Source organism: Vulpes vulpes, chromosome 1 (genome assembly GCF_048418805.1).
Source record: "Vulpes vulpes isolate BD-2025 chromosome 1, VulVul3, whole genome shotgun sequence".
NCBI lineage: Eukaryota > Metazoa > Chordata > Mammalia > Carnivora > Canidae > Vulpes > Vulpes vulpes.
The window spans coordinates 164,209,641-164,224,965 of NC_132780.1; the positions used below are offsets into that span (position 1 = coordinate 164,209,641).

General features: G+C 44.6%; 1 protein-coding gene and 1 long non-coding RNA gene across 2 annotated transcripts; one reads left to right on the forward strand and one right to left on the reverse strand.

The window, feature by feature from the left end:
* Positions 1-223: 223 nt before the first annotated feature.
* LOC140595323 (uncharacterized) lies at positions 224-2,289 on the reverse strand. The gene is made up of 3 exons (XR_011996820.1): positions 2,181-2,289; positions 2,045-2,087; positions 224-1,651 (listed from the first exon to the last, which is right to left on the reverse strand). It is a non-coding gene; the product is annotated as an uncharacterized lncRNA (long non-coding RNA).
* A 6,660-nt stretch (positions 2,290-8,949) lies between these two features.
* On the forward strand, positions 8,950-11,253 carry LOC140595320 (developmental pluripotency-associated 5 protein-like). The gene is made up of 3 exons (XM_072735377.1): positions 8,950-9,210; positions 9,417-9,596; positions 10,330-11,253. Exons 1-3 carry the CDS (start codon positions 9,033-9,035, stop codon positions 10,491-10,493), a joined length of 522 nt encoding a protein of 173 aa, XP_072591478.1. The 5' UTR covers positions 8,950-9,032; the 3' UTR covers positions 10,494-11,253.
* The last annotated feature ends 4,072 nt before the right edge of the window (positions 11,254-15,325 follow it).

Below are 15,325 nucleotides of genomic sequence, written 5' to 3' on the forward strand. Positions count from 1 at the left end.
AAACAAAGTGATCATTAGTCCTATTAATAGGTTGCCAAGGAAAGAGCCAAAACCAGGCCATGAAATCAGGTCCCCAAACCCATCTGAATCTGTTCTAGAGAGCCAGATAGTCCTTCTTTTAATTTAACTACAAACTGTTCTATCTAATCCATAGTGTTTTAGGTAGATGCTGCAAGCAGTGCAAAGTTCTTACCCAGCCAAGAAGAAAACAAAGGCTATTTAATCATGCATAAGCACCATGAAACTTTAATTTAAAATAGTTCATTGGGCCTCCAGAGCAGAGGTAGTGTCATTTACAACTTCTGTTAGGGTCAAAGACAAATTTTGCACCAGCTTTTCTTGTTGTATTATTCCTACTACTGGAATTGGAGCACCCAGAGTATAGATGAAGAGGGAGTCAGTTATCTCTCCTGGGAGCTCTCCCAAATAGTCCATGCTTTCCTCATTTTAGGTCTCTGAATATCTTTTTCAGAAAAACAATTTCCTGTAGAAGTAGATGTTATAAGTTTTGCAAATTCTCTAAAAGTTACTCCATATACACAAGATAGGCTTGTGTAAAATAATGTCCACATAAAAAGTAGTACCTTACTGTTACACAAATTGAATGGAGAGTACAAGTATCATTGATCACAATGAAATCAGGACAATCATTAATCCTCTAACATGTAAAGATTCCTTGAGTGGAGGCTGGGGAATCCCTGAAGATAAGAGACTAATAAACCAAGGACAGCCTCAATATTTGTGTCTACTCCTGTAAGCTTGCTTCTTGAGTGAGCATAAGTATTTTGTAATGAGCATAAGTATTTTGGGTTCAGTGTCCAATTTTGATAGAACCAAAGGTCAGAATTAATACTGTGAGGAAGAGAATGCCTGGGTGGCTCAGCAGTTGAGCATCTGACTCCGGCTCAGAACCTGATCTTGGAGTCCCAGGATCAAGTCCCCGCATCGGCCTCCCTGCACGGGGCCTGCTTCTCCCTCTGCCTATGCCTCTGCCTCTCTATATCTATCTATCTATCTATCATCTATCTATCTCTCATGAAGAAATAAAATAAAATCTTTAAAAAAAAAATACTGTGAGGAAGATTCAAATTCCAGAAGAGACCAGCAGAAGAAAATCTATATTTTGAAGTGTGACGGGAACAACTATTAAATTTTTGTTAGTCAAATCAGGTAGAGAATGACAAATCCATTAATCAAATTTATAACAATAGCTATAGTCTGGAAACCCACACATATATACACAAGAGTTTTGCCTTTCCTTGAGTGGCAAAGAAATATTACAGAGGATTTAGATTAAAAATGTAGATATGTGAGGATGCCTGGTGGCTCAGTCAGTTATGCATCCAACTCTTGGTCTCAGCTCAGGTCTTGATATCAGGGTGGTAACTTCAAGCCCTGTGTTGGGCTCCATGCTGGGTGTGGTTTCTACCTTAAAAGAAAAAATGTAGCTCCTTGAAAGAATTATGAAATTTTTTGGTCTCCCTCTAGGGGGCACCAAAGTACAAAGATAAGTAGAGCAAAATTGAAAAAGGAGGGCAGAGATATCAAAAATGAATCTTGTTTTATTGCCTTCAGTTGAAGCTCTCCACCTCCTCATTGGCTTGATCTGAAGTTCTTGGTTTGGTAGTCTTCTTCCAAAGATCAGTTATTCCTGGAGGATACAGAAGAATCCTTTATGGTTTCCCAATGAAATCTTTCAACTAAAGCCACAAGTAATTTTCCCTTGATTTTTGCAAGTTTAGTTTCTCTCAAAAAACTAAATCTCCAAGTTTCCCATCATGCAAAGGCTGCCGGGGTGGATATTTGGGGAAAGATGCTTATACTTACTGGGCACATCAAATGAATCCTTTCTAATACTTAACAATTGCAAGCTTGCAGTTATAAAGTATTAGATTATTACTTTTCTGGGGTTCCTGGTATGGCCTCTTCATAAAGCACATTTTGGAGCTGCTCTTTAGTAACAATCGCAGTGAAATGTGCACTCCACATCACCAAAGAAATCAGTTAATTTCCTTAGATCCAAAATAACAATCAAGCTACTTACCATCAGAACTTGGGCTATGCATCAGGAAGATCCTCAATCCAACCTGAAAAAAAAACAACAGCCAGCATATACACCACCACTGGGGCAACTGCTTTGGTCAAAGCTTGGTTAGCATAGTGGTAAGCTAAGGTATTACCTTGGAATTCTGGGTCATCACACTCCGAAGTAGCCTTCTTCAGATGACCAAATATATATTTTCCAGATATATTTGATCTTCATCCACAGTTCCTGAAAACACTTCAGAACTATAAAAGAGAAATGGGTGTCTTGTTATTAATGACGGTGACTTTTGGACTCCATTCAAGAGCAGACACTGCTTGCCAGGAAGACCAAGCAGGAGACTGAAGGATTGGAATGTTCAGCCCCACCCCCTCCATCCACAACCTCTGAAGAAGGAAGACAGGCTAGGGGTTGAATCAGCCAATGTCAGTGACTTAGCCAATAATGACTGTGTGATGAAGCCTCCATAAAAACCCAAGTGGACAGCTGTTTAGGTCCTTTTTGTTTCCCTGACAGCTTCCACACTTGGGGAACCAGAAAGTTCCCACATGCTAGTGAGCCAGGCCTCAAGTTCCATGAGAACAGAATCTCCTTGGCTAAAGATCTCGCCCTATGTATCTCTTCATCTGGTTGTTGATTTGTATTCTTTATCATATCCTTTAATAAACTGCTAAGAGTAAATGCTTCACTGAGTTCTGTGACCCACTCTAGCAAATTAATCAAACCTAAAGAAGAGGTGGTTGAAACCTTCAACCTGCAGCAGGCTTGTCAGAAGCACAGGTAACAGCCTGGGGTTTACTACTGGCATCTGAAGGGGGTAGCGTTTGGGGCCAGTCCTGTGGGACTGAATCCCTAACCTGGCGGATCTGAAGTTATCTCCTGGTATATATGTCAGAATTGGGTTGATTAGACACCCTGCTGGTGTCCAAGAATTGTGTTGTATGTGAGGGAACCCACCCCCCCACACAAAAATTGGACTTGGGTCCAGGAACTCTAAAAGAGTCCCCCCAATCTACAAGAATTTTCTTTTTTAAAATCAATGTGTTGGGGGATCCCTGGGTGGTGCAGCGCTTTGGCGCCTGCCTTTGGCCCAGGGCGCGATCCTGGAGACCCGGGATCGAATCCCACGTCAGGCTCCCGGTGCATGGAGCCTGCTTCTCCCTCTGCCTATGTCTCTGCCTCTCTCTCTCTCTCTCTCTCTGTATGACTCTCATAAATAAATAAAAAAATAAAAATAAAAAAATAAAATCAATGTGTTGGGATCCCTGGGTGGCGCAGCGGTTTGGCGCCTGCCTTTGGCCCAGGGCGCGATCCTGGAGACCCGGGATCGAATCCCACGTCGGGCTCCCGGTGCATGGAGCCTGCTTCTCCCTCTGCCTGTGTCTCTGCCTCTCTCTCTCTCTGTGTGTGTGACTATCATGAATAAATAAATAAAAATCTTTATAAAAAATAAATAAATAAAATAAAATAAAATAAAATCAATGTGTTGACAGTTACTGTGTCAATCTATATAATGAACAGGGTTCTTCTTTCTTCTCACTTTAGAAGTACACATTTTATGATAATTAACTTAGAAAAACTCAAGTTTTATTTTGATTTGTCAGTTTAAAAAAAAAGATTTTATTTATTCATGAGAGGCACACAGAGAGAGGCAGAGACAAAGGCAGAGGAAGAAGCAGGCTCCATGCAGGGAGTCCGAGGCGGGACTCGATCCTCAGACCCCAGGATCACGCCCTGGGCCCAAGTCAGACGCCCAACCGCTGAGCCACCCAGGCGTCCCTGTCAGTTTTTTATATCCCAATTTGGTAACCAAAAAAATTTCATGTTTGAGTTACTCAAAATTTAATAATATCAAGCAAACCTGAGTATTTCTGTTCTTTCTTTTATACACCAAAATAGCAAAAAGAAAAGAAAAGGTATTTTAGAAGTTTGATTATTTCAGATTTGTGGCCAGCGTGTTAGGGGGAAAAAAGGTACTTAAACAAGAGTGCTAGTCATTGAAATAGCAGAAATGTATGGATTTGAGGTGTATTTTGTTTTTGTTTTTTTTTAATTTTTATTTATTTATGATAGTCACAGAGAGATAGAGAGAGAGGCAGAGACACAGGCAGAGGGAGAAGCAGGCTCCATGCACCGGGAGCCCGACGTGGGATTCGATCCCGGGTCTCCAGGATCGCGCCCTGGGCCAAAGGCAGGCGCCAAACCGCTGCGCCACCCAGGGATCCCTTGAGGTGTATTTTGAAGATAGATTTTCTAACTTTATGATTTTAGGCAAGTGGGTCAAAGAAATAGTTTAAAAATTTTTTGAGACAGAGCCTCTACACACACACCCCGTTTTCCCACTCCAGCAGCAGCGGCAACTTGAGGCTGCCCCGGGCCCACACCCCACACCCCTCCAGGGTGGGGCTCGGCTAAGGGGCGGGGCTCAGCGCCCTGAAGGGCGGTGTGTAGGGTGGAGATAGCCAGCTGGCAGCAGCTGGGGACCCTGGAAACCTTCCCATACCCGCCCCCCCCCCCCCCCCTTTTGGCGTTGCAGGCCTCAAGTCCTAGAGCGGAGGCGGGCGGCTGGAGCGCAGCGGAGACGACTCCACCACCTCCTGGGCCAGACAGCGGGCGACGCTCCCTTGGCCGCGCCTCCGCCCCGAGTCCGCCCCCGCCCCCGGGGGTTGCTTCTTGCCGCACTTGGGGTGCACTGGGCCAACCTGAAAAAGAGCCGCCCTCTTCCTACTAGCTGCCGTTTCCGTAGGCTGCAAGGTGCTTCCAGGGTGTGAGCTCCTGCTTAGTCACCCCCACTCCGCTAGAAATGAGGTTTCCTGTGTTTATTTCCTTAGCTGGAGGAAACCTAAGCGAGGCGGGGGGCGGGGGGGGGGGGGCCTGTTGCGAATCCCCGCACAAGGCTGCGCAGCGCCGCAGACGGAGACGTCCGGCCGTCCCGCGTCTTCTGGCTCCTTCCTTCCTCTTCGCCTCCGTCTGGGTGCCCGAGCCCGAGCTCCCCTCCCCCGCCTCCACCTCTTGCATCCTTCTTCCGTATTTTTTTTTTAAGATTTTATTTATTTATACATGGGAGAGAGAGAGAGAGAGGCAGAGACAGGCAGAGGGAGAAGCAGGCCCCCCGCAGGGAGCCCGACGTGGGACTCGATCCCGGGTCTCCAGGATCACGCCCGGGCTGAAGGCGGCGCTAAACCGCTAAGCCCCCCTCCCCGGCCCCCCGCGCTGCACCCCTTCTCCCGTCTTAAGCGCGCACAGGGGTTCCTGCTCCTCCTGGAGAGGGTTGCCTCTTCTCAGAGCAAAGGCGTGGGGGAGAGAAAGAAGCTAGAACACAACCTCTGAGGAAATTCGGGGCATTACGGGAACCACGGCTCGCCACCGCCTTCGGAGGGGAAGCCTCAAGTTTGAGGTGATCTCCTTACAAGAGACGTTAACTCTCACTTGATTCCCTCAAATGGAACAAAAATCCAACAATCGGGCAGCCCGGGTGGCCCAGGGGTTTAGCGCCGGGGGATCCCGGAGACCCGGGATGGAGTCCCACGTGGGGCTCCCTGCATGGAGCCTGCTTCTCCCTCTGCCTGTGTCTCTGCCTCTGTGTGTGTGTGTGTCATGAATAAATAAAATCTTAAAAAAAGGGATCCCTGGGTGGCGCAGCGGTTTAGCGCCTGCCTTTGGCCCAGGGCGCGATCCTGGAGACCCGGGATTGAATCCCACATCAGGCTCCCGGGGCATGGAGCCTGCTTCTCCCTCTGCCTGTGTCTCTGCCTCTCTCTCTGTCTGTGACTATCATAAATAAATAAAAAATTTAAAAAAAAAAAGAAGAAACTTTAAAAAAAAAAAAAAATCTTAAAAAAAAAAAAAAATCCAACAATCCAAACCAATTTCAAGTGTTTGCTGTTGCTTTTAAGTCCCAAACATCTGACTTCTCCTGTTTGCTTCTGTCCTGTGAGCCTACTTGGTGTTGCACCAGTGTTAATGATGTGTTCCTGCCTGAGCTTTGAGGGGTTTCTTTAAAAATAGATTATTGCTTTCCCGAGGTTCCCTGGTATGGCCTTTATTGGGGAAGGGAGGGCAAAAGATTTTACAAAACACTGATGCCAGTGTTATCAGGAGGCTTCAGTTTCTACTTCAAGAAAATTAACCTTCTAGTTAGCTTGGTACACATGTTGATATTCACTTTCCCAAATATCACCCTTTGGTGAAATAAAACAACTGCTTCACTGTCGTGGTGAGGATTAAAAAAGATCAGACTCAATGTAGAAATATCATTTTGAAAAAAAACTTTAATATGTTCATGCAATATTACACAAATATTATCCAAGTTACCAGGATACAACCAGAAACAGGAATCAGATACTGTGCAGTTGATTATCCAATGCCAATAATGCTCAATCTTTATGCAGTTAAAAAAAAAGTCACAAATATAACAGAAAGTGGTCACTTTTATTTAATATGAGTATGCCTAACAAGAAGGACATGATCCCTAATGCTCCTGGGTTTGCCTGTCTCCTGATAGATGTGGACTCACAGCAAGATAGTCATATCTGAAGCCAGAAGTGTCAATTTTCTGATTGCAGTAGTTTTTTTTTTTTTTTTAAGATTTGATTTATTTATTCATGAGAGACACAGAGAGAGAGAGAGAGAGAGGCAGAGACACAAGCAGAGGGAGAAGCAGGCTCCATGCAGGGAGCTGGATGTGGGACTCAATCCCGGGACCCAGGATCACGCCCTGGGCTGAAAGCAGAAGCTAAACCGCTGAGCCACCCAGGGATCCCCATGCAGAGTTTTTTAAAAATAAGAAAATACGTTAACAAACATGCGTTCAAAAGAAATATTGTTTTCTACCACATTGCATTCTGGAGGTTCCTCATACTTGGGCAAATAGAAAATTTATAAGAAACAGCTTCCAATTTATAGGTTTCATTTAACATGACTTCTCAGGTTCCCAAATCATTCAGGGAAGTCCATTTCTTTCTCTTTTTTCTTTCTTTCTTTCTTTTTTTGTATATTTTTTTATTGGAGTTCGATTTGCCAACGTATAGCATAACACCCAGTGCACGTCCCGTCAAGTGCCCCCTCAGTGCCTGTCACCCAGTCACCCCATCTCCCCGCCCCCCTTCCCTTCCACCACCCCGTTTGTTTCCCAGAGTTAGATGTCTCTCATGTTCTGTCTCCCTCACTGATATTTCCCACTCATTTTCTCTCCTTTCCCCTTTATTCCCTTTCACTATTTTTTATATTTTATATTCCCCAAATGAATGAGACCATATGTTTGTCCTTCTCCGATTGACTTACAGGTAAGTCCGTTTCTTATTCAGTATCTCTATCGCTCTGCCAATCAATGGAGGACAATAGAAACACTTTCGACTCCCAGATGACTTCAAAATATAGAAAAAGAATCTCATAGTGATGCTGTGAGCAGCTCCTAATATCAGTTGAACTCTGTATGTTCAGACTAAGCATGATAATCTCATTTCCCTTACCAGTGACCCACTTAGAATATGGCACGTGTCCTAATTTTGAAATGAGGCAAAGCCTAAGGAGGCTTCCAGGATAGGTTTTCTCACTTCTGAGAAGGGTCACAAAAAAGATTCTGCCCCTCCTCTTCTCCTGGTGGTTGGGACTGGATATGATTTGGAAAAGTGCTATGAGCATCTTGCTACCAGCCTGAAGATAAAGCCAACATGATATGAAGTGGGAGGAGAGGAATACACAGAAACTGAATCTGAGCCCTGATCTGATATCCTTGGACTTACTGTTATTGGCAATATTTTCTTTCCCATTTAAATTTACATATCATGGGGTTTCCCCTGCAGCTTTATTGAAGCATAGTTGACAAAAGTTGCATGTATTTCACTGTACATTTTGATTTTGTTTGTTATTCAATAGATATTTATTGATTCTGTCCTGTAAGGGCACTTTGCAGAACATTGGAACCCACAGATGTTTCCTGCAATTGAAGGATCTAGCATATAACCTTGAAAGGCATCTGGAGACATCATTTTTTGAAAAAGTTTTATTTATTTATTTGAGAGAGAGCATGAGTGGGGAGGGGCAGAGGGAGAAGCAGGCTCCCTGCTGAGAGCAGAGCCAGATGCAGGCACGCGCTCCTGATCCCAGGACTAGGGGATCATGACCTGAGCCAAAGGCAGACACTTAACCTACCTACAAGCCACCCAGTCGCCTCTGGGACTGTTATTTTTTATTGAGATGTAATTGATGTTTAACATATTAGTTTCAGGTGTATGACGTAGTAATTCGATATCTGTATTGTTAGAAATGAAATCCAACCAAATAAACAACTTCTGAATAAAACAGAATTCTCTTCAAAGTACCTGGGAGGGAGATGGGCCCTGTTCAGTCAGAACCATGGTTTTTAGGTTGCCCTTTCCTCAAGGATTAGCAACCTGATGAAGGATAAAGGAGTCTAAATTCTGTGTTTGGAATCTACGGTCACTATATAATGTATGCATTTTTGTCCCAGTCCCATCACTTACACTTCCTATGTAAAAATGGAAGAAAAAAAAACTGTATCTTCCTCACCAGGGATGTTATAAGGTACTGAGACCACAATTTCGGTTCCATGAGCGGGTTGGCACTACAGAAGTGATCCTCACACGGGCACATCCAGTGCTGGGGAACATGAATCTCTCTGAACTCCACCTAATGTTGGTGAGCAATGTGCCTTCTATCATCCCACTGTTTTGTAGCACTTATTACCAGGGAAACGAGGGAACTCTTCGAGGGCCCGCGCCGCAATCCGGGCTCCTTCCTCCTAAACCGCGCCGACAGCAAGCCGCCCGCCGGGGGTTGGCGCTAGGCGCTGCTGGGACTCCACCGGCCTGCCCGGATTGGAGGGAGCCAATGAGCAAGGGCTCCCGGAGGGGGCGGGGCCTGCGAGGGGACCAATCAGGCCGGTGGGCTGACGGCGAGCAGTTTCGTCCCGCCTCCCGGCCACGTGGGGTTGTCTCTTCCTGCGGACTCCGTCCAGGGTACGGCAATGGCGCCCTTCGTGATGAAGACCCTGCACCGATCGCACGGCTCAGGAGCCAGCAAGAAGTATTCTCACTCTAAGAACTGGCTCCTTGTCCACACTCAACGGTACTGGTGTAGGTTTAAGCACTTTCTGAAGCCATCCGTGCTTCATGTGGATGCCCGTCTGCTGGAGAAGATTTTCGGTGAGTTCGCTCGAATATTTACCACTCGGCCCCATGTTGGTCTCCGGTGACCACCCCGAGCGTCCCAGCGCAGGCCCAAGGCAGTGGCTGGTGTCCTGCCAGTGTCCCAGGACCTCCTTCGCCTGTCCCCCAGAACTCCACAAGTCCCATCCCCCCTCTCGCCCCGCCCCCACGCTAATCTCTCGGGAACCTTCCATTCACCACAGGACCAAGCAGAGCCCTCGTCCCAGGGTTCGAACGGGAGTTCAAGGTCCTGCTCCAGATGAGAGAGCCCAACTCCGAGGGCAAGGTTGAGATCCTCATCATGGGGAGGCGCCGGTACCGGAAGCGTGCCAAAAGGCTGATTCGCATTTTGGCGGCGAAGCCCCGAGGGAGACGCAGTGGAGGTGAGGAGCGCCAAGTGCCTGGGCTGCGAGTGCCGCCGCCCTGCGCGGTGCTGAGGCAGCGTTCCCTTCCGCCACTCCCCTCCCGCAACCTGGGGCTCCTTCGTGTCCTGGGATGCTGGGATTCCGGGGTTTCCGGGAGAATCCCAGAAACTCGGGAATAGAGCACTGTGGGAGACAGCTGGCAAACCCAAGGAAGGAAGAGCCGGAGCCATAAGGAACCTCTCACCCCAGGCCCTTCCCGCCTGTCTGGTCTCCCTTTTCAGAAGCTGGGAAGGAACCGCCTGGATCCCGCTTCCTGAGATAAAACCGAGTCTAGGACGTCCTGTACTCAGTGATTCTCAGACTTAGAATGAATCCAGGAGCACTGTAAAAATGCAGATTGCTCACGATGACTTCCCTCTAACTCCACCCAGGAGTTAGGCATATTGGCAAACTAAAACCTTTCTGTTCCTCAGTCTTACCTATAAAATGGGTCTAGTCATAGTAGCCTCCGTATAAATTTTTTTCCAAGGATTAAATGAATGAAGACAATAATGCACTTAGAATACATAGAAAATACTAGATAAATGAGCTATCATTTTATTGGTTGTTCAGCTGATTCTGATGCAGGCGGTCTGCTCTAAGGTGACCAGTAAGGTAAACTCAGCAGTATTTTCTGTGGAGTCACTTTCCCTGTGTATCCTGTATGTTCACCTGGACACTAAACTTGCTCAATTTCATGCTTTACTTCCAGGCACAATGATGTTCAGCCTGGAAACCATGAAGTCTTTTGAAAGAAAAAATGTTCATTCTGATGATTTCCTCTCCACCGCAGTAATGAGCAGCCTGGATGAAGCCATGCAGTCCCTGGAAATAGGTCAGGAGACTGTCCAGGAACCTGTTACCAAAACAGTGTAATTTTTGTGATTAGGAACCCAGTGCAGGGGGGTCGGTTTGGGTCAGGAGCCTTACCCTCAGAGGCCCGGTCTGAACTCTGCCTTTGTTCCTGTGGCTAAGGAGAAACAAGTATTGTCAGTGGTCTATCCACCTTCCTCCTTCATAGATAGTTTTTAAAGATTCAAATGTGAGTTACAATATAAAAATAAACTTTAAAAAACATAGATATATACATAGATATAGATTAGTAGTGTCAAGAAAGGCAATCTTGCTTTTGCATGCTCTAAGATGGGAAAATGCTAAGAATTAACGAATGGTTGGTTCTGCTTTTTCATAGTGTTTTGTGTGAGGTGGGTATGGCTGGGATCTTTAATGTTCCAGGGAGCTTTTGTCCATAAGGAAGAACTTTACTACTGTTTATTCTTTCACTAATACTAATTTTGAAAAAAAAATGTTTGATATTAAACAAGCTTTAAAAAAATAAAAAAATAAACAAGCTTTATAAACCCAATCAGTAAGTATTGATGACAAGCTGATTCCATTCTCTTTGGCTTTTAGTTAAAAAGAGGTCGGTTAATGTTTCTTTGTTGCATCTTTTTTAATAGCTTAAATGTCAAAACACATTAGCGAGTACAAAATTTATTATGACTGGAACAAAAGCATCTATGTTTCTTCATTATTCCTGTAATTCCAAATAGAACAGATTTCCTTATTTAAATAATTTTGTTATTTCGCTTTCTCAGAGTATTACCATAAATAAAAGAAAACGGATTCTATCACAGCCCAACTGAGTTTGCATTTCCTGGGTTCACTAACCAATTACTTCTGGGTTAGATCCTAAGAATCCATTTATTGAGCATTTGGTGTAGGACCAGGTTCTGTTAAGTATTTACATACATTATTTGACTTGATCTTCATAATAATTCTATGAAATCAGTCTCTGAAAATAGATGTGATTGTGCCCATTTTATGGAAGAGGAAAGGGCAGGGTGGAGACATCAAATAATGGGTATCCTGCTTTTTTGTCACTTTTCATGTTGAGAACTTTCACACTACACTATAACCTCCTTGTGGCATTAGGCATGATGTTTCAATTTTCTTTTACCCCAAGACCCTAGGCACATAGCTAAACACTGGGTTATTGACTGTTAACAGTGATTGTCTTGTTTACCAACCACTAGGCCCTGGTTAATGCAAATAATGGTGTTAATGAGTAAAAACCAGGTCTACCACATGGCCATTGACCATATATGAATCCCTGTACATTCTGTACAATGTCAAGAAAAGTCCTTGCTTAAGTTTCATAATAATATAGTCAGGAAAATTTATTGAACCATTTTTTCCCCTTTCCTTTAACAATAACATGGTACTCCAGATTCAGCCTAAAATCTGAGGAAGCAACTGGCTGGGTTTTTAAATGCCTCTGGCAATAGCTGCTTAGGGCCCACCCATGCAGCCCTGTCAGGAGTGGCCAGAATTAGTCACTAGCCCGTCAGCATAGGGTGAGTAAACGAGGCTCCAGGGAAGCTCCTCTGGCTCTGGTTCATGCCACATGACCTAGGGAAGAAAGGCCAGGCTTCACGTTGGGCCTCAGCAATGGGCTACTGCTTGAAAGGGTAAGGCCTTAAAGACCTACCCAGGCTTGAATGTGGAAAGTTAATGATCCAACGTATTATTCAGCTTGGCCAGCATCAGACAGACTCTTAGGAAATCAGATTTAAGGTAGTCTCAGTCTAGGGCAGCATTCAAGTTCCTTGAGACCTGTCATCTAGAGCCTGGGGTCTGAAATTGGCCCCCTGCCACAGAGAATGTTCTGTGGAGGGAGAAGCAGGCTCCATGCAGGGAGCCCGACGTGGGACTCAATCCCTGGTCTTCAGAATCACGCCCTGGGCTGAAGGCGGCACTAAACCACTGAGCCACCCAGGCTGCCCAAGGGGTCTCAGGCTTTAAAGGAGTGGAAGACAATTCATAGGAAAATAACTAGAAGAGCAAATGTTTGGTAAACAAATGTTTGCCGTGCGTTATAGATAAGTCTTTCTGACATAAAAAGTTCTCTCTGGTAATAAGCTCTCTTCTGTATGGGCACCTTACTGAAATTCTTTTAGACAGTTAAGGGGAGGTGAAAAGCTCTTCATGAGTCTGCGGGGTCTGTTACCTCCAACCTAAAGCACTCTCTATGTCAAAGTGGTATGTTCTGGGGTAGCATATTCTGCTCCCCCTCAATATTAAAAGCCTTTAGTCCATGGGTACAACTTGACAACTTTGAGCTCCACTGTAAAATGTTCCCTTGGCTGAGGAACCCTCATGTCAGTATCGTGAGCTCATCAGATTCCCTGGAGGGGAATCCTGAAGTATCCTACCTAGATAGTAAAAGCTCAGCTCCAAAGTTCTGGGAGCCAGTTAAGGGAAGAAAGCTAAGTATCTTAGCTTTGAGTAATCAGTAAGCAGTTGCCCACGTAATCCTTTTGTTTAAGGTATGGTGTCTGCACCCTAATTCTCCCTTTGTTTTACCTTCCCCAGAGAATAAAGGTAGTTCCCTGCCAGAGTGGAAGATGGACAGCTGCCCGGTGTAACAGCAGGGATCAGAGAGGTGAACTCTCAAAAACCTTTCACTTTTTCTAAATGCTGCTATCTCCAGCCCCCAGCAACCTCCAGGTCCTGAACATTTTAAAACTGCAACACAAGTTGGATTGGCTTAGCTATTTGAGAAAGCTAATCCTAAATCAATTAGTCCATCCATCTTTCACCTTTGAAGATGTCATTTTCTTCTATCATGTGCTCCCTAGTTCTTAGGTTTCATGTCTTTTTTTCTCTTAATCTCTTTACTACTGGAATCTAATGGGGTTTTAAATGTAAAATTAGACAATCTGCTCCATCTGCCGCTTTGCTTGGAACCTCCAGCTTGGGAACATTTTTCTTTGTCCTAAAGTATATCCTTTAAAAGTTCCATTCATGAGGGCTTATTAGATGACAAACTCTTTATTTTTCCCCTGGAAAATACCTTTATTCCACCTGTGTTCTTAAAAGGAGAGTTTTCCTATATAAACAGTCTTCTACTGACTTATTCTCTCTTAGCCCTTTAAAGATTTTAGAGGGTCTGGTTGCCACTGCTAATTAAGAATTTTGCTTGGCCTTATTGTTTTTCTCCTGAAAAGGTTTTATTATGCACAGAGGTGGGAGAGGGCTTAGTCCTTGGCAGCTGCTTTCCTCACATAGCCAGGACAGTGCTCTGCTCCCCTCTCTTCCTGCAGTTGTGTGTTTCCACCCTTTTCTAGATGAATCCCCAGGCCGGCTTGTCCTTAGCTCCAGTGGCATAGCAAAGCTACACACCTCCCAGATCTTGTCTCAGGAACTTGATATGCTTGGTGAGGCCCCCATGGTAGTAGCAGCTGTGCCTCAGCTAGCTCACATTCTCAGTCACCTTGTATCCCTTCCTGAGGCCCATGGCAGCCATGGGGTAGCACAGAGTCCCATGCTTCCTGGAAAGGTAGTCTAATTTTTTTTAAGTCCTGTGGTGTTTGTCAATATTTACCCCTCTTCATACTAGGTTTTATCTGTATCTTTGCTCTTTTTTGGTAAGGCTTACCAGAATTTTTCCTTTTTTTTTTTATTTTTTATTTTTTTAAAGATTTATTTATTTATTCATGAGAGACACAGAGAGAAAGAGAGAGAGAGGCAAAGGGAGAAGCAGTCTCCATGAAGGGAGCCCAATACAGAACTCGATCCCAGGCCTCCAGGATCACGCCCTGGGTGGAAGGCAGGTGCTAAACAGCTGAGCCACCTGGGCTGCCCTACTTTTTTTTTTTTAATAAGTTTTAGACTAATTTTGGACATACAGAAAAATCAAAGATGATTTATCCTAGTTTCCCCTATTCTTAACATCTATTAGTATGATATATGTATTGTAGTTGTTAAAAACAAGACAGCAGGTCCAAAATGAAGTTGCTTATGCTAAGCTCCATGTCACCAAACTGAAACTTTATTTTATTTATTTGAGAGAGCGCAAGCGTGCAAAGGGGCGGAGGGGTGGGTGGAAGGCAGAGGGAGAAGCAGACTCCTTGATGAGCCCAGAGCACTACACAGGACTGGATCCCAGAACCATGGGATCATGACTTGAGCTGAAGACAGACGCTTAACCGTCTGTGCCACCCAGGTACCCCATAAAAGTCTTTGATTTTGTTGTTTTTTTTTTTAAGATTTTATTTATTCATGAGAAACACAGAGAGGCAGAGACATAGGCAGAGGGAGAAGCAGGCTCCATGCAGGGTGTCCGATGTGGGACTCAATCCCGGGATCACATCTTGGGTGGAAGGCAGGCGCTAAACCGCTGAACCACCCAGGCGTCCCAGAGTCTTTGATTTTGTAAAGCTCCATGGAGCTCCTTTCTATCTGCTAGATTAGATGCTGCCTGATTCGAATTTTTACTCGAACTATTATTAAAATTTTAATATGCTTCAGTTTATTTTTTATCACAATTGATGAGTCAATATTGATGCATTATTATTAACTGAAGTCCATACTTCATTTGGATGTTCTTATTTTTTACCAGATGTCCTTTTTATGTTCCAGAATTCCACATTACATTTAGTTATCATTTCACTTTAGGCTCCTCATGACTGTTGCAGTTTCTCAGACTTTCCTTGCTTTTGATTACATTGACAATTTTAGGGAGTACTGGCCGGGTATATTATTAGATGCCCCTTTATTGTAATTTGTCTGATTTTCTTTTTTCTCAAGATTAGACTGGAGTTACAGGTTTGGGGAAAGACTACAGAGGTAACCTGCCACTTGTGTCACATCATCTCAAATGTACATGCTATCAAATGACTTCACTTTCGATGTTGGCCTTGATC